The 26,853-nt window shown below is 42.9% G+C and overlaps 1 protein-coding gene across 1 annotated transcript; it reads right to left on the reverse strand.

Annotated features, from left to right (window-relative positions):
- Window positions 1-109: 109 nt before the first annotated feature.
- Window positions 110-26,807, reverse strand: LOC142563584 (uncharacterized). The gene is made up of 3 exons (XM_075674164.1): window positions 26,574-26,807; window positions 10,392-10,490; window positions 110-892 (listed from the first exon to the last, which is right to left on the reverse strand). Exons 1-3 carry the CDS (start codon window positions 26,790-26,792, stop codon window positions 743-745), a joined length of 468 nt encoding a protein of 155 aa, XP_075530279.1. The 5' UTR covers window positions 26,793-26,807; the 3' UTR covers window positions 110-742.
- Window positions 26,808-26,853: the final 46 nt, after the last annotated feature.

The following is a 26,853-nucleotide window of genomic DNA, read 5'->3' on the forward strand; positions in this document are numbered from 1 at the left end:
TGTATACAAGGAACAGTGCTTTAACATGCTGCCACACTTTGCACTTAAGCTATCAATTCTTGCAGGTATGGCACAGTACGTGCAATTGACAGAATCCAGCACTGCAGGGTTCACACAAGCAAGGTTCTTCCCACAGATTTATTACAACACAGGAAAGTGAAACTCCTGCACAAGCTATGCACAGTAAATGAATGATGGGCAAATAAAAAATACATTAACAGCTTACACACAGAAGTACAATTGTCAAGAGAATGCAACTACAATTATACCCCGTGTTGGACTTGCCTCTGCTGTGCTGCATTCCAATTATGCTATTCAATCTAGCCCCAATGCAAGCCTTAGGAGTGGGTTACGAGAATGTGAGGGACGGAATTTTTAATCATATATAAAAAGCCAACAAACGAAGATGCAAAGGACAGCACAAGGAAAATTGTAAAGATGAATAAATCAATGGAATTGAAAGTGGATGAAAAAACTTGCCACAGGCGGGGAACAATTCACATTACACGTGGGATGCTGCACTAATTCATCTACTGCAGTGCCAATTTCCCATCCACTTTCTGGGGCATATATACGTGTTACTACTAGAACTAACCCCTGGGAGCGTTGGAGAATGCTCACTCATTGCAAATCGCCCCTACAATGGCTTACGGAATGCCACTGCCCAGAAAAACTTGACAGCAGGTTTTTGGCGTGGGTTTTTATTTTACACGCAGCAGCAACGGGTGGCCGTAAACGTCGTCTACTTCTCGTCGGGCTTGTTGTAGACGTAGGTCAGGCAGCACTTGCCACAGTACTGCCTGTCAAAGTGCGCAGCCATGAAGACACCCGCTCCACAGTCCTCGCTGGGGCACTCTCGCCTCAGGCGAGTGATCTTGCCATTCTCGTCAACCTGGAAAATTGCCAATGAAAAAAAAAAAACCGTTGGTTACACCCTCCAAAAGACAAAGCAATAGAGAGCAATGACATACATACACTGCCGCAACCTGAAATAATTACGAGCAATAAAAACAGCGCTAAACAACAGGACGAGTGAAGGGACACAGACAACAGCGTTGAACAAGCTGTCCTGTTGTTTAGCGCTGTTTTTATTGCTCGTAATCATGAACCAACCAGCCCAAATGCGTACTCTTCTGAAATAATTGTTTCTCACATTTTTAAAGAAATGTACGTACCTACGATTCCTTTCTTTCTTGTCTACACAACACCAATGTACTGCTTTTTTTTCTAAAACCACACTAGGTACATGAATTCACCTGCATTATGCGAGGAGTTCAAAGCAGTGGAGGAGAAGTTAAGAATTAGCGCAGCTTGATTTCAGTGGTGCTGGCACCATGTAACAGACAAAAACAGATGCCAAAGATTCAGAGTTCCCCAATCGCAGGTATGATCGGCGTTCGAGGCACAAATGTCCCTCGCTTGCTTAGGCACAGCAGGCACACTTCAACGGCACTTGCGCACATGTTCTGCACCTGCAGATACAATCTTGTACAGTTGGGAACAAAAGTTTGGGGACCAGAAGTGCCCCTAAATATATATATTTTTTGTCTGCCACCTAGGCATAAAGGCTGAAATCAAGTAGTACTGCCTATGCATACCTGTTTGCAGAGTGCAATGTATTACGGCAATTTTCGTCGATGCTGTGATCTCTAGACTTTTGCTTTTGACTGTACATCTGCACTAAGCGAACACTGAAAGCATGAACCAACCATGTACCTTTTGAAACGAACATGGTTCTCAAGGCACTACTGCTGCACAGCTGAAACTAATAATGGGATGCACAAAATGATTGAAAATTGGCCAGTGTGATTGACTTTCACACACTCGCAACATGTAAGAGCTGTGAATGGCAGCCACCATCTTTGTCTTGTTTTGATGCTGTTTTCTGTATGTGTGTACTTTGCCATGGAGATGAACAGATGCTGTCACGCCTTTTCTGAAGGTCATTTTCAAGCAGCTGATCGACCAGAACGCACACTCGCTTCATACTGGCCCGGCGCGCCTTTGTTTTTCTTGGCTCTCGCGCTTCCAGCCGAGCTCCTTGGCATCTGCTTAATTGCTATGCTGTTTTATGTTCTTCAGCCACTTGCTTCACATTGTTTGACTGATCAACTTCCTTTCGCTGCCCAAATCTCTTCAGATTGGCTCAAGACAACTCATGTGTTTGGCAAGGAACAAAGGCAACCATAGAATGCATAGCGTGGCAAGGCATGCCATACTCCCGGAGTTGCCAGTTGCTTCTACTGGACAGAGTATGGACCTGCAACCTAGCACATCAGTGAGGAGACCTTGTCGACCCATCTCTCGAGTGTTGGTCGGACTGGATCGATATGGGCAATGATTTCGCGGTGGTACCGGTTTCTGATGCTCCTTTTCAAGCTTCGTCAGCAGTCTGAGCGGCGCTCCATCTGTGTAAGCACTGTTTGCCAAACGTTTTTGTGCCCGTCCCGTTGAGATATCTCCATGAAAATAAGGGGGGGGGTCATATAAGATTTCTTAAAAATCTAAGCACCCTCTCACTTTGAGCACCACAATTAGGGTAAAAAAAAAGGGGGGGGGGGGGGTTCCCAGAATTGGGTAAATACGGTGTGTGCTCTGTGCCAAGCTTCTGCTCACAGCTGAGTAGACCACAAATATGGTTGCTTGGCACAAACAAGGAAGGACGGGACGGAACGAGGGGAGCGCTAACACGAACCGACTGGCCCAGCAATGTGCACTTCTAGATTCTGTTCACAGGCTTGACCTGCAGCAAACACGAAGAGTGAATTTCTTTGCTGAGGGTGACTAGTGATACCTCGATTAACACGATTCGAGGCGAATGTCTGAGGAATGACGGCCGTTCAAAGCACAGGCAAGGCAGCAACATCCCTTTCAGACTTTGCAACGACAAACGTTTCGCACTGCAGCTTACCCCACAATACCTACCAGGTCCATACGAGGAGCATGACAGCGCAAGCACGTAGCAGTACACAGACAGACTAGCCATGGTCTGGAATCATAGGCCTCTATCCAGCATAGTGGTGGAAGCCATCCAAGGTTTAACTAGGAGCAACACTAACAGCAGAGCTAGTGCAGGGAGCTGTTTGGTGTGCCGAAACCTTGAAAAGAATAATTGAAGGCTTCACATGCAAGGCATGGAAATCTTTTTAAAAGAAAAATATTGCTGAATACAGAAACACAGGCTATTTTTAATTTTTTAGCAGGAATTTTTTAGCAGGAATGAGAGATTGGATCAGATAATCACCGAGCCACAACCTTGCACCAGTGAGTGGGGTAGTACCCACAGAGAGCTGAACACGTCACAGCAGAGAAATACCCAGAACTCTCAGAGTTCACTCTGGGAGCACTCCCAGCGCAAGTTGCCTTGGTGACTGACCCTGATGTATGTCAGCATGAAGCCACAATTAGAAATTACAGTGATGCTCCAGCAACTACCATTATAAGCATAAAATGCCAGCTCAATGGCATAGAAGAATGCCAGTTGCAACAATGAAAAATTGACGAATGCGAATATTCCGGCCACAATCGTTCAATGAGCATCTTGAACAGTAATGTCACAAATTGCCATTGACCAGTTCATCAAGGAGCTACAGCAATGGCAGAGAAGCTGGACTATGGTGTGAACAGCTGATTCAATATTCTCTTAATGTGAACTAGAACATCGACCATGCCTGTTTGCTCTTGATCCACCCCCCCCCCCCACCACTCTCTTCCTCTCTCTCAACATTATGCCTCAAACTTTTTTTGTTCCATTACTCTTTGCACGGTTCTTGTCCTAGAGCTTCTTTGTTAACCTCCAAGTTTCTGCCCCATATGTTAGCACTGGTAGAATGCAATGATTGTACACATTACAATGACAGTGGCAAGTTCCCAGTCGAGGTTAGTTAACCCCTGCCGTATGCTTTCTAACCCATTTTTATTCTTAAACTTCCTTCTCGTGATTTCTTAAATTTCTTAAATTTCCTTCTTTGCAACTTTATAAATTTGACCATCTGCAACAAATTGTGAACCAGGCACGCGTTCGGAGGTGCCCGGGGGTAGGGGGCGACCCCTCCGGAAATTGAGCAACATACTCCCCCCCCCCCCTCCTACCCCTGGCCGCGCCACCACTCCTAAAGTGCCGCCAAAGCAATCTTGAGACTTGACAGCTATTCGGCGGTCAACACTGGGCTGCTGTTACAGTATCATTATGGCTGAAGCATAGAAGCGATCGCTGATCGGGCTAAAGAAAAGGACACGAGAACTGAGGGCGTGAAATAGATTGATATTCTCCCAGCTAAAAAATGTTGGAATTTTTTGCCTTTCTCATTATTTCAACGTCTGTTTCGAAATCTGAAGGTGCTGCCGCTAGAACGGCCCCACTGTTATCTTTTCAATGATCTAAGCTTCATAATCCCATCCCCAGAAACTTCAAAATTTCAACCAAACCTTGCAATAACTGTTGAATTCCTAAGCAATATGAATGTCGCCCATTAACTCATCTGGCTTTTCCCATAATTGTAGAGTACTTTTCGTGGAAAACTGGCAACGGGAAACAAGAGTCGCAAGAAATTTTAAAATTAAGCAATCTACTAAGGGAGAGAGCCGAGGCAACAGCCATACAGGGAGGAAAATCAAATGTGCAAATTTAGCTGTTTGTGAAAATATGTATGGTTAAAAATCTTTTCATTGAAAAAGTAGAGAAAACGCCACCACAAGGGGAGAATGATTCCGTGTCTTTTGAATGGCGCTTCTACAGTTATCAGTCAAGCCGCCCGACGTAGGCACTTATTTGCTGTGCTTATATGGGTGTTTTTCTAAACTTCTGTGGTGGGCGCAGTACGTCTAGAACCAGTGTCCTACGCTCTATGCGGTTGTATGGGACTGGTGGCCACGCATCATTATGCAACTTCCCAAATGACAATATGAGTCGGTTTCAGCATAGAGTTTCCTACAATGTACAAAAGAGAACTCTGGCGCTTCACTCATCGAGCCACCATGGGAATGATGGGAAGTACAAGGGTTTGTGCAATTTTCGTGCTTGTGGATTCGTTTATTATGCTTTGTATGCGTTCATTGTCATAAATTTTAGAGCAATGTATACTTTTCTTAGTGTAGAATATGCTGCGAACACAAAAAATTGCTACTAATTGCAACAGTAGCGTCTCAAGGTACCGGCGTGCCTGCGATAAATTCATAAGGGCGTTGTCACTTGTCGATGCATGCGACCGTGGTATAATGGTATCAATATCGGGCGTCTGTGCCCAGGAGTCCTGTGTTCGAATTGTGCGGTTGGACAATTTTAGTAATGTTTATTTAATTATTTACTGCACAGTACATTGTTGAAAATTACAACTTTGCAAAGCCGTATGAAGCCGGAAGAACGAAGTTTAGGCAAATCCATGTACTTCCCATAATTCCCAGGCTGGCTCAACCGCTCCCATTGCAGCTCCCTTAGACACCACCGCTGGAGTTCCCTCTAGTAATTACTGTATGAAACTCTATGGGCTTTGGTGCTTCATTTGGTCGAGCAGTAAACAAGGGACGCAAAAGAACTGTGGTTGTTCTGCAATGTATATTTCACGATGATTCGTCCAGAGCTCATTAGAAAAACATTAGTAGGAATCCCAATTTTATGCTTTCATTTGTTTACTTGTTCTTGGCTGTGTCCTTCCTGCGCCCCTTTCCTTCGCAAGTCAATAAGATGTCGTTCCTGGTTCGCCAAGTAAAGCAGAGGTGTATATCACAGGCGTACTTGTCAGATACACTTTATTTCATTTCCGTTTTGCGGGTTTACGGGCCTTTGTAACGAGCAGTGGGAATTAACGTTTGTACTAGTGAAAGTAGACCCGCCCCTGGTTTGCGAAGAATTGTTACCTTGGGGGCTGCCCCCCCCCCTTCGGAAAGAAATCATGGGTGCATGCCTGTCTGGAACAACTATCCAAGTGCAAAGGAACTTAGTGCCTTCATGCATTTATAAATATGATTGCTTGGAAATTTAGGAGAAATAAATCAGAATAAATAATGGCATGCAAGAAGAATGTCTGAAGTCACAAGCCTGAATATTGAACAACTTCATGCACTAACTACAAATACCATGATAGCTGAATAATAGTAGCGCATAAGATTTCTCTGGCAATAAATTTTTACAGGAAACTACGAGTGCAAGGTGGCTAAGTGGTCTTAGTGCATGCGTTTCAGTTTTCCCAAAACATCGGGTGCAAGAGATTTGCAACATTAAATGAGCTATACACTCATATTCAAAATTGTAGAACCACTATCACATGCTCCTCATATAAAAGGATTACACTTGGTGAGTGGGGCAGCTGGGAAGCACAATACATGCTAATATGCAATATTGAAGTGACACTAAAGGAAAGTATTAAGTCGAACTGTGCATAAAGATTGAGCTTCTCAAATAATGAATTCATGATTTGTAACGAAAACGAAGCTTTTGTGCATGAGAAAAATGATGAAAATCGAGAGTCCTAGTGGTGCCACCTGTTGTGGACTATGGTAATCGTGACGTCAACATTGCCTAATTCATGGAGAGCAGCTGCCACATCTGCAACTCCCAAAGAGACTCAAGCATTTGGATCCTTCAGCCGTGCAGCATGACCTCAAGCAGAGCCATCAAGCAGTAGGCTTCCTACACAGAGCTAAGTAAAGAGGTTAAAGACGTTAACAGCTACATAGAGGGAGGCATGGGGAGGTTACATCAACAGGTCTGTTTTGGCACAGGTGATTCAGCTTGAGCTGCAGCAGTGGGACCTTCAACAATTTTCTATGCAGCAGAGTGATATACAAAAAGCTGACTTCTAGATTAATACTCTATCAATCGTGAAGCCCCAGGCCTGCCACTGCATATCTTGTGGCATTATGATAGATGACCACATTGCTGAAGGTGCTACTCTGTTTGACAGGATGTTTGACATGCCACTTTCCTGTAGCAATGTTGAGAAAAATATATTCTTTAAGGCATGCAGTCAATAATTGCACATATGCTTCAAGCTTGTGATTGAATTTTGTTGTGAAAACAAGCATTACTGACGGCACAGTGAACAAATATTTATTTACTCTAGCTATGATGACTCCACAGAAAATCCGCTACTTACCATACTACAACCTTGTCTTTCTTGCAGTGAAGTGTCACGCCATTCAAAATTGTTTTGTCAAAAAACAAATTTAGAGACGGTTCATCAAAAATCATGCCTGAAGGGGATAGTAAGTTATTAAGCCACTCAACACTTCCCAATATATTTCTACGGCTTCGATGGTGTGAACCTTCACTTAACACAAAAGTAGGACACAAACTCACATCAGTGCTCCTTTAAACAGCCGTACATGCCATAGTGGGTGCCTCCCCATACCTCAAGCGATGTTCTTCTGCATGTATCTAGTTGTGCACAACTAAAAACTGGTTCTGCATGTCAAACAGTTGCCACCATGCCAATGTTTGTTCTATTCTAACCTAACACAATGACCAGTTCATTATGAGAAGCCTACATATAAATTATGGCGGTGCTGAAAGACAAGTCATCAATCTGTCTTTTAGCACTGGTGCTGCCAGCAAACAGTGCTGAAGGTAGGTTATCTTGGATCATCCCTACAATTCCAAATAATTTCTATGAACATGATTTACGTGTATGGAATTTTATATTCAACATAGTGTGGCTTTTACACTCTAATCCATCCTTTCCTGTGTGCTTCACTTATGTCTCGGTAAACTGTGTTCACTTTTTCCATTTGTACACCACGGAATGACTTGTATGAACAGCATGTATCAGATATTCAGTGTAAATCTCATTCCTCGTTCCTGTTTCCGTTGTGGTTATATAATCTTTCACTTTTGTCAATCTCAGCGAACTGCATGTCATTTTGCCTGCGAAGTAATGTTACGAGTAAAGGAGAACAGGGACACCGCTCGAGCGAGTTCCAAAGGAAAAGTACAAGAACATCTCTGCTGTGTGAAAGACCGAGTAAACAGGATGTACTACAAACACGCGTGTTGAAGAATTGGAAAAAAACTGAGAATGAAGAAGATCAGCGCGTGACGTGGCCTTCGGCAAGAGCAGACGTATCTTACAACTGCATTCTGGAGACAGCAGCGGGTGGTGCGCAAGGCCTACCGGCAATGCCTGGTGTCCCCTTAAGAGTACAGCGACAACTCACCACTGTACCCGGCATGGTTTCCACTGCCAGTCCCACCTTTGACTCGCCACCACTCCTCGACGGGCCCCGTCGTGTGCAATGGTGGTCACCCACCCTCCTTGTGCCATCTTGTGCTACGTCACCCATTCATCAGGCTCTGCCCGACACTATGACAGCCACTTAAAAATCAAACCTATCCTGTTCCATGGCGGAGTTTCAGATACCACACCTTGTTAGCACTGACATCACACAATGTTTACGCCTTCCTAAATGAATAAGACTACATATATCTTGTATGGTGTTCGTAATGCGTATGGCAGTGTTATTTGTTTATGGTTGTTCTGTATTGTTTTTGCTCTATACTAATTATAAATGTGTTGTTCACACAATGACTCCTTGTCTCTCTAGTCTTCCAGAATCCATGACAGGTGTTGTGACAGGTATTGGTAAAATCTGTGTTCGTACCAGTACCTTAGCAACTAAAGCATTGCACTGCTGAGTTCAATGTCGTGGGTTTGATCCTGGCTACATTCCAATGGGGACGGAATGAAGAAACATTCATGCACTTACATTTAGTTGCATGTGAAAGAACTCCAGGTAGTCAACCTTAATCCAGAGTCCTCCACTACAGTGTGCCTCATAATTAAATTGTGGCTTTGGTATGTAATGCTTATCCCTGCCCAAGTTAGAGGTGTGACAGCTTCATAAAGTTGCCTAAAGGAAGCTTTTTTTTTTTTTTCACTTCTCGTGTCACGCATGGTACATAAAATAAACTTCTAGTTCCCGTCAACTGGTGCTTTTGACAAGCCTGCCCTTGCGATAACAGACTCAGCAAAGCTTGGACCACTAACAAAGCTTGAAAAGGAAATAGAGTGAAATCGCTACATTATTCCCAGCTCAGTTCAATATAAAAAGAGAATCTGCATAATCCCTTCAGTCATGGCATACACATTTGTGTATGACTTATTTTCGCTGTTTCTGTGCAGTGGTATGAAGGAATAGACCATGAACATTAAAGTTGTGGTAAATGGAACATTCTACTTACCTAAAGTATCTACATCTTAACCTCTGCATGTAATTCCAGCATGATTCAATTACTTTATTTATAAATAAACATAGCATGGGGGGGGGACTCATCATACAAAAATTATTGAATTCATGGTCATGAAAAATTCTGTGCATTTCTTTCTTGTTTGCGGTGAATTTTTCATAACCATGAATCCAACATTGCAACTAGCCTGACTAGCAGTACTGATAATTATTGAATTGATCAAATTATGATGACTCACTATAGCATGCACAAAGTCATTTTACCACCTTGACTTGCTTTCAATTTTGTCTCCATCACCTTGGCATAAGATTGTGCAAATTTCACACATTTATCAACAGTAGATTTTAATTCATGAGTGAGGGGGATGAGGCTTCTAAAGGGCTTGCTACAAGCATTCAAAGTGGGACTGTAACGAGTTCACTTGAGTGTTCTTCATACATACCAGTTTTTTTAGAACATACAGAATTTTTAAACATCGCCTGAGGCAACTAGCACATACATTACTTGCTGAGAAATCAAAATGCATAATCGACAAAGTAATGAAATTCTACTAGTTAAGCTAATAACTAATTGCAATTTACTAAGTGTAGCCAGGGAGTTTCCAAGGTGTGTTCACTTAAAAGAATGAATGCTGAGGTTAGTGCTGGTTTCGTGATATGCACCGCCAACCTTGCAAGAACTTTGCACTTGCAGTAACCTTGCACTTACTTTTTTTAGCAAAGCACCATTTTATCCACTGATGCATAAAAATAACTGAAATGACTAAGTGCATTGTTGCACATGTTGGGAATGAATATCCTAAAAATGGTTCCGTTCAGAGAATTTGTTCTATGCAGATTAGCCTTGCAAGCTCGCCAGCTACAACTCACAAATTACTATATGTGCTATAAAGTAAGTTATAAGCTTAACTAGCTGAAGTTCTTTGATTATGCATTTCAATTTTCTATGGCTGTAATGTCTGCCTCTTTGAGTAATCAGCTCAAGAACTAAAATTATGCTAACTGCCGCAGGTCACTTTAAAAAATTTTGTGTGGGTTAAAAGAACCCTTCGTAAAGCAAAAAAGAGAACCGTCATTCCCTTATCATGTGAGTAGCGTTTCTTGGCATCTTTTTCAGCTGTGCAATCATTTATAAACTGGCTAATTGCAAGAGTTTGCACGATTAACATTAGAAGAACAATGAAGCAATGTTTTATTATGCAGCAACTTACAGAGAAACAGGCATTCACATGACGTGACAACACCGCTTTCTTGGTGTCAGGACTTTTTCGATTTCTTCTTCGCTGGTGCATCATCAGTGTCATCTTCACCTGAAAGAGGACACGAAAGCAGGATTACTATTTGATGCCTGAACCAGTTGGAGAGGCAAGTCTTTTGGGCAGGCTTGTTTATGGAGTGCTCCAACAATGACGGTGCGACAGTTAACCCAGCCCATACTTAGACAAGCCAAGTTCATGCACACATTTACACTAAATACGGCCTAGCACAAGTTATGCTCGTCAAAGGTACTTTTCACTTTCTAGCAAGGCCATGGATGAGATGATTTCATCTTGGTACTTTGTCCTGCTGTAAGATGGCAACACACAATCTGCGGGGCAGTGCAAGCATGTAGCATAGGCAAGCAAGTACCTCGATATTGTCTATTCACCATCAGAAAACTACCGAGGTCGTGGTCAGAGGCGAACAAGTAAAGCTCTATTCGGGTTTTGCTTGCATTACTAAATAATTTGAAGAACGCTTAAGCTTCACCTTTAAGAGTGGAGCGCAATAGCATTCAAAGATTCCTGACTGCTTCCAGCAACTGCAGCTTATGTAGCTATAACATTTACTGTGAAACGCTGGCGATGAACGCTATGCGCGAAGGCGAGCTTTGTGGTAGAGACACTGCCTGTAGCATGGGCTGCGATGCAGTGGAGGCCAGCGCCATCTGGAGGCACTGCAAGAAAGCGGGCATGCCACTCTGTGGCCTCTGAGATTTGCACGCGCAAATCTCGAATACCAAGGCCAATCTATGAATGGTAGAAACGCTCGAAAAGGGGTTCGTGTTTGAGTTTCCGAGTAACAGAATTATTTTCTCATACATTCAAATTACAATCCAACGCTATCATGCTGTAGGTTGTCACTCGTACTTTACTACTTTTTTAATGTACTTTAAGGAATTCACTTAGTTTAGTAACTTCCTTGCGCTACACGGAAGGTCTGCGTGGTTGGGTTTGCATGGTTTGGAATGATTTTTTACCGAAACGACAGTCAATTCTGGATGCAGAATGCCGGATTTTCTGCGACACGGGGCGCTTAACGCTATCCCGTTAATATCTCTCCACATTCTACATTACTGTCAGGCACTGACGGGGAACCCAGTGTTACCACGAAAATACTTTGGATAGAGTGTATAAACGCAACTGAACGAGGACGTAGAAAGAAACAGATACACAGAGACGGTGCTTCTCGTGGATAACACTATCATGAATTCTAACCAACTAGTACGCTAACATGTTTTAACCAAGATACTTTGAAACAAAAGTATTGAAGTGGTATAACGTGGTGCCACAGGTACCATCACAATTGCCTTTTTGCACGCATTCTTTACAACACTGCGCTGCCCGACCGCGCGACTTTAAAAACTTTTTCACGAATGGCATTTTTCATAAAACTTGACACATCATTCATAAAACTATAAAAGAGTGCAAAGCTGCACATAACGAGAAGTTCAGGAGAGTTGGCAGGTGCGGTAACTAGGACCTCCTCCAATTTAAAAAGAAAAAGGCTTTGTTGATCTATATTTTGTGTAAGAAGTCAATGTAATCGAGAAATTTATGCACGTCAGATGATGGAACTAGTGGATGACCGGGTGGTGTAAAGGTATGCGGTATAAAGGTGGCCTACTTTATATAAATTGTGCAAAAGCTTTCGTCTATGTACTTCAATATGTGTACACATCAGTAATATGTGCAAGACTGTCAGCGGTTCTTGGCATTTCTCGCATGTTGGTGCGACTTCTTTTTTAAGTAAATATTTGTATGCGAGGTGTGTGTGCCCAATGCATAGTCAGCATAAAAGTACTTCAAAGAACCACTCCTGGTGGTTATGACTTCCACTCACCACATACAAGTTTAGTAACATGTAGCTTGACTGCACAATGGTCCCATTCGTGTTGCCATTTTGATGTCGGGGCTTTCCTAATCGCATGGATACTATCTTTATGTGGAAGTGTTGCATTTGTCATGCCTTTGTATGCTGCCATTGATGTACATCTATTAGCTGATTGATTGCCTGGTATTGCAACATGGCTTGGGACCCAGCAGAAGCAAATTGATCTCTCGTATTTGTTAAGTGCCACCATGTTTAAAATATCCACAGGGGGGGTGGGGTTCACACTCAGATTTCAGATGTAGGGCCTTTAGTGTACTCAACAGTGTACATGACTGCACTTTTGTGTTTTTCAGTGATAACCTTTTTAACTACAGCCCGTATAGCATAAACTTCAGCAGTGAAAACGGAGCCATGTTTTGTTAATCCGACACTTGTTTCCCAGTTTTCTGTTATGGTCCCCACACCCACATGTTTTGCTTTATACCCATCAGTGTAAAATTCCATGTAATTTTGATATTTGCTCTACAGGGTACAGAATCCCTGTATAGTGTGTTCATGTGTAGATGTGTTAATGCCCAGTTGCATAACTGTGTAAAATCATACCACGGGGGCAATTGTTGTGGCTTTCTGGCAACCTGGAGGAAGGACTTCACGAGGAATGTCATAATCCCGACAATACTTCATATCGCAAGACAAGCAACCTAATCATGTTCGGTTTATTCGTGTAGTGTAAGTGCAAGTTGTATTGTGTGATGATGTTGTAATATATGTGCACTGTGGTGATGATTGAATTCTTAGTAACAAAAAGTGAGTAATGCTCCGGGCTGCTGTAAGGAAGACTCATTACACTCAATGCATAAACTTGGGACAGGTGATGTTCTGTAGGCACCACTCGGAAGTCAGTCCAAGGTTATGTGCTGGATCAAGTCAATGTAAGACTGTCTGGCTGAGCCATAAAGCATGCAGCTGTAGTGTAAAGGCTACTCACAAGAGACCGGTAACTACTTAAAAGACACATTTGGTCGGAACCCGTGCTTATGAGATGACACTTTGGGGATATTAAATGCTTTATTTGCATTTATCTTTAGTATTTTTATGTGGGCTAGGAAGCTGTTTGGTGTCAAAGATTACTCCTAAAAACTTATAATCTTGTTTGACCAGCAGTATGGCATCATTCAATTGCAAGACTGGATCGCCATGTAGCCCTCGTTTCTGAGAAAACAAAATATTAACCGTTTTCTGTGTTGAGAAAAGCCCATTGTGCAAGTTTATTTATTGTGATTTGAAGCTGCCTCTCACACGTTGACAAATTTGAGGCACGGCAGGCCACTTGGAGATTGTCTATGTATAAAGAGTGCATAAGAGATAGCATAAGAGTGCATAAGAGATGACGGCGTAATCTCATTAACTGAGTTCATTTTGACTATGAACAGTGTCATGCTGAGAACACAGCCTTGCGGAATGAAATTTTCCTGTGTAAAGGTATGAGAGTGCACTGAGCCGAGACATACCTGACCTGAACATTCTACCAGACATAAAATCAGCTAGGCAGGTCAGCATTTTACCATGGATCCCGAAGTCAGCCAGGTCTCCTAAAATTCCATATATTCACGTAGTATCATAGGCTTTTTCTAAATAAAATAAAATTGCAAGAGAATTCTGATCGTATAAAAGTGCATATAGAATTTCCTATTTTAGTTGGGCACGATGGTCAATGGTTGAAGAAACCTTTTTATATCTACACTGGTGAGGGTCTATTAGGTTTCTTGATTCTAAAATAAATGACTTTGCCAAACAGCTTGTGAGGGCAATGGGTCTGTAGCTGCTTGCAGAACCTGGGGGGTTCACCAGCTTTTAGAAATGGAACTACTATTGCCTTTTTCCACTCTTTTGTAATTGTACCAGATTCCTCAATTATGTTGAAAAATTCAAGGAGAATCTGCAGATATTTGGGATAGATGTGCCAGCATGTAGTGAATACGGTCATGACCTGGTACTGCTTTTTCGGCAGAATGAACTGTTTAATTCCTGTTCTTACAGGAATTACAGTTCATTTGACGCACCAGTAGTGGGCAGCTTGTTTTTCAGCATATTGTTTGTACTTTCAAAATTTCGTTGAAGAATTCATTGAGCTGGAGGTAATGCAAAAGTGTTCGCCAGTTATGTCAGCCTGTTCTTGTGGTGTTGTTTGTGTGCCTAGACCTGTAAGTAATGATATTGTGCAAGATGAGTAATCTCCCCGACAATTTCCCACCTGTTCCCACATTCCTTTATATACGACTGAACTATTTATTGACGATATGTATTTCTTCCACGATGATTTTTCCACATGCCCTTGAATAAATTGTGCTTCGGCTTTGGCCTGTTGAAAGCATAAAAGGTTGGTATAGGTCAGGTATCTTCGCAAGATTCCACAGGCGCTATTTTGATCATTTTTGGCTTCTGTGCACTCAGGAGTCCACCAGGGATAGTTTTTTGCACACAAGGCTAGATCCTTGAGGTACTGGTTTTTCTGCCACTGCATTTAAAACCACAGAGAACTTTTCACTATTTTCATTTACACTTAGTTCACTTGAAAAGTCCGAGTTTTGAATGCTTCATGAAAAGCAGCCAGTCAGCAAGATGTATTTTCCACCAACACTGTTTGAAATTTATAATGCATAGTGATGATGCGAGTTAGATGATAGCAGATAAATGGTTGTTGCCATATGAGGCGTTCAGGACTTCCCATTTGAACTCAGTAAAACACACGGTGAGCAAGTCTAAATCCATGCTACTAAAACTCTGTGAAGTAGATGAGAAAGAGCTTGGCGCACCCGAGTTTAAAAGGCAAATGTTTCGATAAAATGAAATCTTCAATAAGCTGCCCTCTTTGGTCAGTTTTATCGCTGCCCCAAAGAGTAGAACAAGCATTAAAATCTCCTACTTAGGCTTAGGCAACTGTTTTATTAGGCTTTCCAGTTCTCTAATGTAACGTGGGTATAATAATAATATTTGGGGTTTTACGTGCCAAAACCACTTTCTGATTATGAGGCACGCCGTAGTGGAGGACTCCGGAAATTTCGACCACCTGGGGTTCTTTAACGTGCGCCTAAATCTAAGTACACGGGTGTTTTCGCATTTCGCCCCCATCGAAATGCGGCCGCCGTGGCCGGGATTCGATCCCGCGACCTCGTGCTCAGCAGCCTAACACCATAGCCACTGAGCAACCACGGCGGGTGTAACGTGGGTATGAGATGGACTGTAAACTGAACAGAGGGTAACAGTTTTATTTCATAGAACAGTGATGGCTACAGTATAGAAAGAGGTATTTAACATTTCGGGTAGGAATGCCACCTTCCACGACCATAGCAACTCCTGACAAACAGCTGGGGTGCTCGCGGACACAACGGTGAAACCTTTAAGGGGATATAGTAGGGCAAACCTACCAAAAAACTGATTTTTTGATTTCAATAAAAATAATACACACTGTGGGGAGCAAAACAGTGCAGCAGCGAACGCATAGGAGCGCTCTAAGCCAAAAAATGGCGCCAAAAAGCGCACCTCCTGGTATTTAAAAATGACAGATGCGAGGGTTTGTTTACATGTTGTCTTCCACCATTTTTTTCAGTGTTTATATAATCATGTTTACTTCATGTTTACGTTTACGTAAACATGAAGAAAGGCTTTGGGGAAGACACCAAAAAAGCCAGAAAGTTTGTGTACTCTGCTGGTGCATTTTGAATGGCTGTAGTGCAGGTGCAAACATAAAAATGCGTTTTTCTCAAAATCACTTTTTTCAAATTTTTCGGAACTTGATGTACCTTTTCTGGAAAACTATACAGCCGATTACGCTGAAATTTTCCCAGATAATACTCACATCCCTTGCAAGTAATCTGAACCTAAATGTGTGAAAAATATAAGTTATAATTTAAAAAAAAAGATTATTAAAAAGACCCTCCACGGTACGAGACATGTGATGGCAATATATTTTTTTTTTCTTGTGAAGTAAATGCGGAAAAGCATTTTTTAAAGGTTCCAGTTAAACCCACTATTATACAGAATTATTGTGCAAAATTTCATGGTCATGCCGTTTTTTGTTTCTGAGAAAAGGTACATTTTATTTTCCATCATAGCTTAAAATTTGGTTCTCCACTACACAAAAAACAAAATATGGCTGCAGTGAAAAAATTACACCAGTTAAGGCCAATGCTATTCCTATTGAGCATGCAGGATTTCACGCTAATATATAGAAGAGTTGTTGAGATATGAAGCTAAAACCAAGATGGCTGATGCACCCTACCGTACCCCCAAGCAGTTCACTGTGCTTAGCACCTAAATTCATTTCCTGTAGACCTAAATTGTGAATCAGTCCTCTACAATTCCAGTGTGTGATAAAAGCCATAATGGCAGAATTGAGAACGTTAATTTATGTGCATGAACTTGTAGGTTAAGTGCATGAACTTGTAGGTGACGTGTTAAAGGGATTGTACTATTGCAAGAGTGGTAGCCATTGAGGTTACTGGTCCCTTTTTTTTGGCGCAGTTACTAAGAGCTTGTCTTTCTCAGTGCACTCCAGAAAGCGCTGACCTTTCGGCATCGATGATGCTGCAGTTTTTGGATCGACCTCCATAGCGTTCTCCGAGGTGCTGGATGATTGAAAACCAGGCGCCGAGACATGCCTCTCATGCCTTGGAGTTCGATTTAGCTTAGGGCCCTGCGAAACTGGTGTCTGCAGGCGTGTCTTTGATGATGATTGAACATCACTGGCTGCTGCAACACCAAGGTGGAGTAACTACTGGCCTACTGACTAATCCCTGTAGACCCCCCGAGACCACTGTGGCGCAACCACCTACCATGCCACAATGGCATAGTTGTTTGACATAAGTGTTGGTTTTTTTTGTTGCTGCTTCATAGATCTCTTTCACCGTGAATGCAATTCATTTTCTTTTTTCCCACAAGAGCAAGATCATGAATACACTGGATGATCTCCTTTGCAGTTGGTAGTCTGGCGCAGCACTACAGTTGCCCGACAGATTCTTATGGCCACGACACTTTGCACGTCATTGTGTGATTGTGATGCATGATGAAACACCGCCTTGGGTTTGGGATGTATGGTCTCATTGATTTCCACATACCCTGCATCCAGTGAATTAGGCAGAATACTGGTGCCAAAGGTAAGTACGTGTTTGGTCGGGATTTGCAATTTCTTTGGAGAGTTATTCTTTGAACCATGATTACATTTTGTTCTTGGAACCCTTCAAGAAGTTCTTCACTCAGGTTTAAGAAATCTGATATCACACCCCTGCTTCTCTTTAGAGAACGGTGTACTGAGATTGTGACTTTGATATTACCGATACTGGTGAAATCAGCCTGGACTTGGTCTTTGGTTTTGAATTTGAGGAGGTCCACAATTGACATCTCAGACACTGCATTGTTTTCCCGTTTTTTCTACGTAGTATTTCGCCACTAAGAAGGGATATACCTTACTTATTGGTTTGGTTCCTTCACTGTGCGTCACGTGGTAACGTGAATGTTTCCAAGTTCCTTTAAAAAGTGAAAATAAAAAATTGTTTTGGTACACCCTCTTTTGTTAAGGTGATATGGAAGTGGGGGAGAATGCATTTGCCGTGACATTCTTGGAATGTTCGGTGGCGACGATAGCCACCCACTACTGAGCCTAACAAGCGGACGCACTACGTTAGGAAAATACCTGTAGATGCCAGCTATGCAACATCGCTATAACCTAATACATGTACCCAAGACTGGATATTCAGGTACACACAGTTAACCCTTCATGCCTGGAAAACCATAAGAAAAAAAGTAGATGACAGGAAAGGTTGAAGGAGAGAGAATAAGGAAGATTGGAGAGGGGGACCGGAAAAGGCAACTACCAATTTCCCCAGGGTGGGTAAGTTTGGGTAAGTCGCCTACGTGAAGCAGAGGTCAAAGGGGTGTGTTCCCTCTGCCAGGGGGCCTTAGCGGTCTGAACATGCAGCATCGGCTCAACCCCTAAGATGCTTCTTTCCCAGGACACGGTTAAGCCGCACGCGGCTACATTCGTGCGCACAGGAGGGTCCAACTATCGAGTGCTTAGGTATGCGGTATCGTAACATACCAAACGCCTGCTGATGCAGATGCCCCTGCGGGGAACCCTCATTATGTAGGTGCTTCGAAGACGTAGTCTTTTGTGTTTCAACCATAACAGGTTTTCATTGCGAGAGGTTGTGATAACATCCCAAAACTGCCCATAGGGTTATGGGGGACAACACACTGTATGGTTTTCTATAAACTTTGACCATTTGACCACCTGAACTCTTAAGGATGGATCATCGGCTCAGCTAGTCAAGCATAAACTTGCAAAGAAGACGGGGTGACGAGCCCCCAGCTCATCCAGCACTATAGTTTTCATGAAAGCCTGAAGCTGATTTCTTACGTGCTTCTTCCAGATGGCGTTTTATTTTGTGCTTGTGCAAAATATCAAATGGTGCAAGGACCTGTTGCAGTGTAGTTGGGAGCACGGAACTGCTTGAATGCTAGTTAAGCCCACTTTAATTAGAGCAAAAATTTTTCTTCCAACTGAACTTCTCATTTTTGACAATTCTTGCTTTAGATGATCAGAATCATTCCCACGTGATGCTGGGAGAATATAGAAATTTGTGTGCAGTGAAGCCTGCCTTTGCCAATGCAAAAAAACAAATGTTTTTCCGAATAAAATTCATCTTTCTGCTAAATTTCTTCGGTGCTCTTGCATTATGTTCATCAGAATCATTTGCATGCAAAAGAAATCACATTTTTTTACAAGCATTTTTCATTTTTTGCAGTCCTAGAAGCATCATAATCTGCACTTTGCTTTTCGGCCCCATTGATATTTAACAATGATGACCTTTCGTTATCGCCAATCAACACTCACCCATCTTATTCAGATCTGGCAGTGTATACCACTTCGTCATACATTTCAGGAGACTGTACACGAGACTATACAGGATTGCCTGTGAAATTAATGTTGCTAACTGTGCAATGGCTTTTTTTTTTATTCATTTCACGTACTTTCAAGGACCGAAGGCGTTGCAGAAAGGAGTGGAGTCAAAGCAAGAAGTAATGCAGTAAAAATACAAAGAAAATGTATTAACAAAAAATATTAACAAAAGGCATTCTGAACGGCGGTCTTGAAGTTAGCAGGGTCGGTGATGAGTGCGATTGAGACAGGAAGGCGATTCCAGTCCGTGCTTATCCTAGGGATGAACGAGTCACTGTACCTGTTTGTACGGCACAATGGCACCTCGATTTTAAGGCTGTGGTCAGTGCGGGCTGAAATATAAAGCGGAGGGGCAAGAAGGGTTTCCTTTAAAAGGGGGTTCAAGTGAAAAACTTTGTGAAAAAAAGAGACAGGAAGATTTGCGGCGTGACGAAAGATCAGGTAAGTTAAGAGTTCGTTTCATTGAAGAAATACTTGCACAGCGAGAATAATTAGATAAGACAAAGCGTGCACCGTGGTTTTGAATACTTTCAAGAGTAGAAACTAATGAAGACTGAGTCGGATCACAAATGGCTGAAGCATACTCCAATTTGGAGCAAACTAAAGCTTTATAAACAGCTTCAGGGAAGAAGGGGCAGGGCTAAAATTACGGCGCAAGTAACCAAGCATGCGATTAGCGTTTTTAGTAACATAGTCAATATGCGAGTGCCAAGAAAGGTTATTTGATATGTGAAGGCCAAGATACTTGTAAGAGGTAACTCACATCACAGGTGCACCATTAATAAAGTATGTGTGCGTGGCAGTGTTACGAGATATACGCATGGCCTTGCATTTATTTGAATTTAGTTGCATGCACCAATTAGAACACCACTCAATTACGCGGTTAAGGTCGTCCTGCAGCTCTTGGGAATCTGAAGGATTAGTAATCTTACGGTAAAGAACGGTAAAGATTAGATTACGGTAAAGATTACGGTAAAGATTAGAAAGATAAGTGGACCCAGGACTGACCCTTGAGGAACACCTGCTGGTACGTTAGAAAACCGAGAATTACAGTTATTAGTGTTTACAAACTGCGTCCTGTTAGAAAGAAAGTTTTTTATCCACTCGAGTACATTTACGTTCAAGTTAAGTTGAGTCAGCTTAACCCTTTGAGGGTCAAATTATTTTGAAGAAAGCTTTCCCAGGTGGTCAAATTACTTTATTGTGGATCTTGCATGTACAAGATATAAAGTTGGGAATAAATAGTAAAAAAAAATTAGGAACAGTATTTTGGTGTCGGCATCACTCAGAACTGCAAAATGTTCAATAGTATTTCAGAGTGTGGTACTCCTTGAAACACAGGTCTCTGCACAGCGCCTTATCGCAGTCTGCACACCTAAAATGCGTGTATGTTCTTCTCTTGGAGCGACGAGTTGTGTTGGCGCACACATGACATCTTCTCTGCGTGCGGCTGCCTTGGGAAGAGGTCTGAGGCACCCTCTCACGTATGTGCGTTGCCGGTGATAAACAAGCTAAGAGCAGCGCCAATCAAGATAGAAGCCAACTTCCGCCGCCTCTGTGATAGCGTGATGACAAAGAGAAAAATCACGTTTCGCGCGGCACTGTTGCGATCACGCGGAGGAACCGAAACCGCGTTAATGCTAAGAGCGAGAATACCTCGCGAGCGGCGGTTATACACAAGCTAAGAGCAGCGCCAATCAAGATAGAAATCAACTTCCACCGCCTCGGCAAGAGAGTGCCGACAAAAATAAAAATGACATTTCGCATGCCTCCATTGCAATCACGCGGCGAAACCGAAACCGCAAAAGGGATGTTGCCACAGTGTGCACGACGCGCTGAAGCTAGAAACAAGTTTTGTTTATCTCCCCAAGAAGGCAGCACACATTTCAAACGCTTCTTATAAGTTCTAAGAGGTGGCAGCACCTCTCAGAGAGCACGCATCGTCATTATGGCACGAAATTTCAAACAGAGGGTCGAAACCGTACCCGTACGGCAAAGACCTTGCGGGACAGAAAACCGCTGCCGTACCTGTACGGCAAAAACCTTTAAAGGGGTAAGCAGAAGTAAACCATGGGTCACAGAGTCAAAGGCTTTGGCAAAATGAAGAAATACGCAGTCAATGTCGGTACCAGAGTCCTTCCATGTTTTTTCTGGTCACGAAACTGCCGCCTCAGTTTCATATAGCGCCAGCGCCCGCCGCTAGAGGCGCAACCGTGCATGAGAGGGCATGCGAACGCCGCTACCGCTGTGGTTGTGTGTGGGGCAGCCTCGGTATTCTAGCTTTCTCAACTTCCTCAACGATCGCTTTAGTTTCACGCAACTATTTTTAACATTGAATATAATTAAATTACTGCCTGAGCGTGTCTTCTGCGATGATATGAGCGCACGGGACGAAAAAAAAAGCCGCTCATAACATGGAGCTTGCGGCGGTCTCAGACCAAAAAGAAGAAAGATCTGGAATTTTAAGAGCCAGAACCGCGATACGATTATGAGGCACGCCGTAGTGGGGGACTCGGGATTAGTTTTGACCACCTGGGATCCTTTAAAATGCACCTAAATTTAAATAAACGGGTGCTTTGCATTTCGCCCCCGTCGAAGTGCGTCCGCTGTACACGGCCGGGCGGTCCCGGTCCGGATTTCTTCGTCATCGCCGTTCGCCTCAACGCTTCGGTGGGCTCCGCTTTTTAATATTTGCCTTAGATTAAACACCGCGCATTCGCAACAAAACGCCAGTGGTCCCACTTATCACCAGAGGAGTAAGCGCCAATTCTCCGTTGCGCATAGCGCCAGATTGTTCGCCGAGCACAGCTGTTCAGTTTCTGTTAAACTGTGGCATAGAAGGACTCTGTGGGCAGTATCTTATAACGAGATCAAAAGAATGAAATTGCTATTGCAAAGGGCTGCTACCGTAGAATACTTAATGACAAAGAAAAGGGAACTGAGCTGCTCCATGCGCTTAAGATTTCTTGCAAAGCGATGTCATTTCTGAATAAGATTTAGGTAGAATTAATGCAAGACGAACTTCGCTACTAAATGTCTTCCTAGACAATCACATGTAAGAAGACAGGACAGACAGACAGACCTGTCCTGTCTTCTTACATGTGATTGTCTAGAAAGCGCAACCAATGTTTCCTATTACAATGAACCAACTTGCCCAACAACGCATCCTGCTAAATGCCTTCGGTGCGGCTTTTAACAACGGATTAAGGCGAACCTGAAGTGTTAGGACCTGCACAGTTGAAACTAGCTGTAATTAGGCAATTGCCTTAGCAAGCAGTCGTTTAGAAGCGTCAGTAAGCCCAGCACTTCACTGCTCGTGGTTTCGACGCAGAAACGACGAGACTAGGTATTTTGGTTCTTAATTCGCAACTATTTACAATATGTTAAAATGTTGCAATCACCGGTCCTGATATTCTTATCATGGTCGAAAAATGAAAAAAAAGACTTTATAGTTCGACTAAGAAAATAAATAAAACGTGTTGGTGCAAAAACAAAATACAAGCACGATCATTTATTTATCATGTAAAATAAGCGGAGCGAAATACAGATAGCACGGAGGCGTCCGGTCACAAATGGTCCACCATTCACAATGCAAGAAGTTTGTTAAAAGCATGACACTGATATAATACGCATAAAGAAATAAGATCAAACGTGAGAGGTATGCATTGGGAGGCAGGAAACAAACACCAGCAAACGAATGGCAATAAGTACAGAATGCATAGTCGATTGTTTCTATAAACAAGAAAGTGTAAAGCATAAGCATTTCATAACACACAGCTAAAGAACTCTCAAACGAACACAAGTAGCCACATCACAAATACAGCAATTTTTTTTAAATGGCTTGTTAGAGATACCACCTTTCTACTTCTTCAGCTGTTACTTAAACATGCAGACAAAACTTGCTCAGCAAATCACAATACAAATGTAGCTAACAGTGTGCTAATAACCTTCTTACTCATAGCAGCTTATAGACTTAAAAGTACGTGCAATTGAAGGATTGTAGCCCATCATTAGCCAAGACTAAAGGACAATGGAAAATAAAACAATGCATATTATTCTGTTTTAACACTTGCATTTAAAGGAATTCTAAGGCTATACCTTTCATAGATGGTCGGGGTAAGGGCGCTATTGCTGTGAACTACTCTATCCTGGTATAACACAAATTGAGGTTGCAACAAGGCATAAAGCAAATGTGTTCAGCGTCGGCTTCTCACGCTCCAGGGACACGTCGTCGCCGTTGATGTTGAAATTGTACGCAGTGACGATGTCCGAGGCGTCAAAGTGTTTCGCGCACACACATGTATACTTCGATTCGAAATTAAAACCGCCACTTTCCTGCCGCGGTATGGCCCGCTTCCATTTCTCGCGCTGCTCCTTGTTATTAGGTAAACAGAACAACGACACCTTTTCGGTCGTGCCCTTGTAGCCGGAACGGCACCCAGGCACGCAACACGTGTTCGGCATCGTTGTCCCACCCCACCACTTCAACCAAACAGCCCAACACTCGAAAAATAGCACAGCACATGCACAGAATGTACCCGAAAAGTCAGCTCGCCTCGCACTGCGCACGCATTTCGGTACGCGAACGATGCCCTCTGTGGCACAGTGGCGCCGCGTCGCGGCACCTTTGGGCAGCATATGAACCTCTCCCATAGCGTGACGGCGGAGTTTCGTGACCAGAAAAACATGGAAGGACTCTGGTCGGTACCTAGATCAGAAATTGCAAAGAGATCGTTAGTGAATGTTAAGAGCTGCGTTTCACAGGAAAAGAACTGACGGAAACCATGTTGACAGGGGTTGAAAAAGGCGTTTGATTCTAAAAACTCAGCCAAATGTGAATATAGTATATGCTCAAGAATTTTGCCTGAAATGCTTGTTAGTAAGATAGGCCTGTAATTGCTGGGTAAGTGTGTGTTACCTGATTTATGAACTGGAATCACTTTTCCCACGCACCAGTCATGTGGAAGAACAGACTGCAGTAATGACCGAGTGAAAATGTGCGACAAAATAACAGCAGAAAATACATTAGTACATTTCAAAATTTTTGAGTTCAGGCAGTCTGGGCCGGCAGAGGACATTTTTTATTGTTAATTAGGCAGCTAACACCAACCCAGTCAATAGAGATTGAATCCATGGGCAAAAAACCAGAATTGGATACAAGCATAATCTACGTGGCATTGTGGTAACATGGGAAGAGAACACATCATTAAATACATTACACCATTCTTGAGGAGCAACAGGTTCATCATTTGGGTATGTTAATTGGATTATTTTGCTTGGAGTACCGTTAACTATGGTCCACAATTGACGAGGATTAGTTTGCAAGATGGACGGAAGGGTAACAGAATAAAAATGCTGTTTCGCACTAGCGGCGGCTGCGTTGTAGTCACTTTCAGTGCGGTAGTAAGCGGACCAAGCAACGTCACTGCATGAAGCTTTTGCGCGACGAAACCGCTTTTTTTTTGTTACGTAGTTGCTTCAAAAAGGGGTTGAACCAAGGGGACCGTGGCTTGCAAGCGACTGTTCTTTGCGGTACAAAACGTTCGATTAGTGACAACAATTTATTTTTGAAAATGCACCAGTTTTCTTCAACACAGTGTTGATCGCAATTAGCGATGCAAGAAGCTGCGAAATTTTCCATTTCAGCGGTAATGGAAGCCAAGACGGCTTTGCTGTAATCGCGGATCACCTTCGTAGTTTTCTTAACAGGAGCCCGTGTGTTGATATGAAAAGTGAGTGCAAGGTGATCACTTAAGCCTTTTATGTAAAGAATTGGGGAAACTGTGTCGGGGTTCGTAGTGAGAATCAGATCTAGTATGTTAGATGAAGAGGCAGACACGCGCGTTGCTTTCAGTACAAGCTGGGTGAAGTGGAAATCCAAACAAGTGTTAAAAAACTGGGTACTCTGAGAAGACTGGGACGTTGCCGTGTTGTTACGCCAAATGATATCGGGAAAGTTGAAGTCACCAAGAAGAAAGAGGAGCGCTTTAGGGTATCTGACAACTAATTTGTTCAATGCGTCACGAAGGTCATCGCAAAATGATGTCGAAGCAGCTGGAGGGCGATAGCATGTGAAAAAAATAACATCTCTGTTGTCGAGTACAATGCGCACGCAAACAAGTTCAAGTGGCGTTTCTATGGAAACTGAGCTCGACGTGAGCGTTTCAGTTAACTGCAATCAAAACACCTCCACCTGATCGCACACCACAATCGCAGCAATAACATGAATACAGTTTCTCACAATCAAAAATTTCGCTATTTTTTATCCGAGCAGAGAGCCATGTTTCAGTGAGACATACTATGTCAGCAGTGCATGAATCAATCAGTGAGGACACTGCAGCACCTTTATTTAGTAGACTTCGCATGTTAGTGAAAAAAACAGATATGGTGTTATTAGATTGCGCATGTGCTAGCTATGTCGAACCATTTCCTTCGATAGCTTGACGCGACCGAACTGAAGAGCGTGCTGCACGTTGCATGTTGACTTCGCAACATTGTCAGTGGTAGAACAGTAAACGTAGCACTTCTTGTTCAAAAATAACTTATTTAGCCGTATTGAGTATGTCTGGCCCGACGCCTTAGCAAAATCAAGCAGCTTTTTCCTAGACTAGCATGTTGCTCGGCAAAAATCTTCCCCTGCAGATACCCCGGTGTATTTCAGATTAGATTTTAGTGCCAGAATTTTATCCTTTAGTTTTGAGCGAGAAAATTTCATTATAATCGGGCGAGTCTTATTAGCAGTATACGAGCCAAGTCGGTGGGCTCTACATACCATATTCTCGGGGACCTCACACTTAAGATGATGAGATAAAAATTCACATACTAATTTTTCGGACTGCGCCCATGTTTCTGACAAAGTGTCTGAAATACCATAAAACATCAAGTTATCCCGGCAGGAGCGATCTTCTAGATTATCGAGACGTGCCAGGAGGGAGGCATTCTCAGTTTTAACGGCATGAGCTACAACTGCAGGTATGTCAGCTGATGACGGGTTAAGCTCAAGTGATTCAACAAGCGGTTCAACTGTCGTTAATCCAGTGGTTAAATCAGGCACTTGATTAGTTAATTGAGCTTGCTTTTCTTTTAATTCGGCGAGACCACTCATTACCTCTGTGTGTCGTGAATCTATTTTTGCTAAAAGGGCAGAAATGGCTGCGAGAAGTTCTTTGTACTGCGTGTCAGTTGCGGGTCCCAGATTAAGTTCAACGTCACCATATAAGATAAGTAGACTTGCAACAAACGCACATTCACACAGTGAGGCAAAAAATACACTTGGGCACGGGAAAAGCAGCAGACAGACGTTACTCGTACGTTTAGAGTAGAGAGACGGAGCTTCACAGACCTGCATGAAGAAACAAAAAGGGTTTAGCGGTGACTGCATGCTTGCCGCTATCCCGTGCCCACTGAAAGTGGCCGGACGAAGGCAGCAGCTTAAGTAGAGCCAGAAGGGAGATGTCGCTCCTGGCGGCTGTGAATCCGTGTGCAAAGGTATGAAGATGCTGGCACCAAAGATCTTGACTTGCGTCAGATAGCAGGACTGGCAACGGTGTCGGTGAGTCATTATCGATGAGCACTGGTGAAACCGCACATGCGCAGGTAGAGGGACACAGCCATACTCCAAG

The sequence above is a fragment of the Dermacentor variabilis genome, chromosome 11 (genome assembly GCF_050947875.1).
Source record: "Dermacentor variabilis isolate Ectoservices chromosome 11, ASM5094787v1, whole genome shotgun sequence".
NCBI lineage: Eukaryota > Metazoa > Arthropoda > Arachnida > Ixodida > Ixodidae > Dermacentor > Dermacentor variabilis.

Bases quoted from the DNA above. Each gene is read 5' to 3' on its own strand.
- LOC142563584 (XM_075674164.1), bottom strand. From the start codon at position 26,792: ATGACTCACCGACACCGTTGCCAGTCCTGCTATCTGACGCAAGTCAAG. The intron at 10,491-26,573 runs GTCTGTGAAGCT...GTCCTCTTTCAG, and splicing joins CTTTTTGTTTCTTCATGCAG to GTGAAGATGACACTGATGAT. The intron at 893-10,391 runs GTAAGTTGCTGC...GCAATTTTCCAG, and splicing joins ATGTGAATGCCTGTTTCTCT to GTTGACGAGAATGGCAAGAT.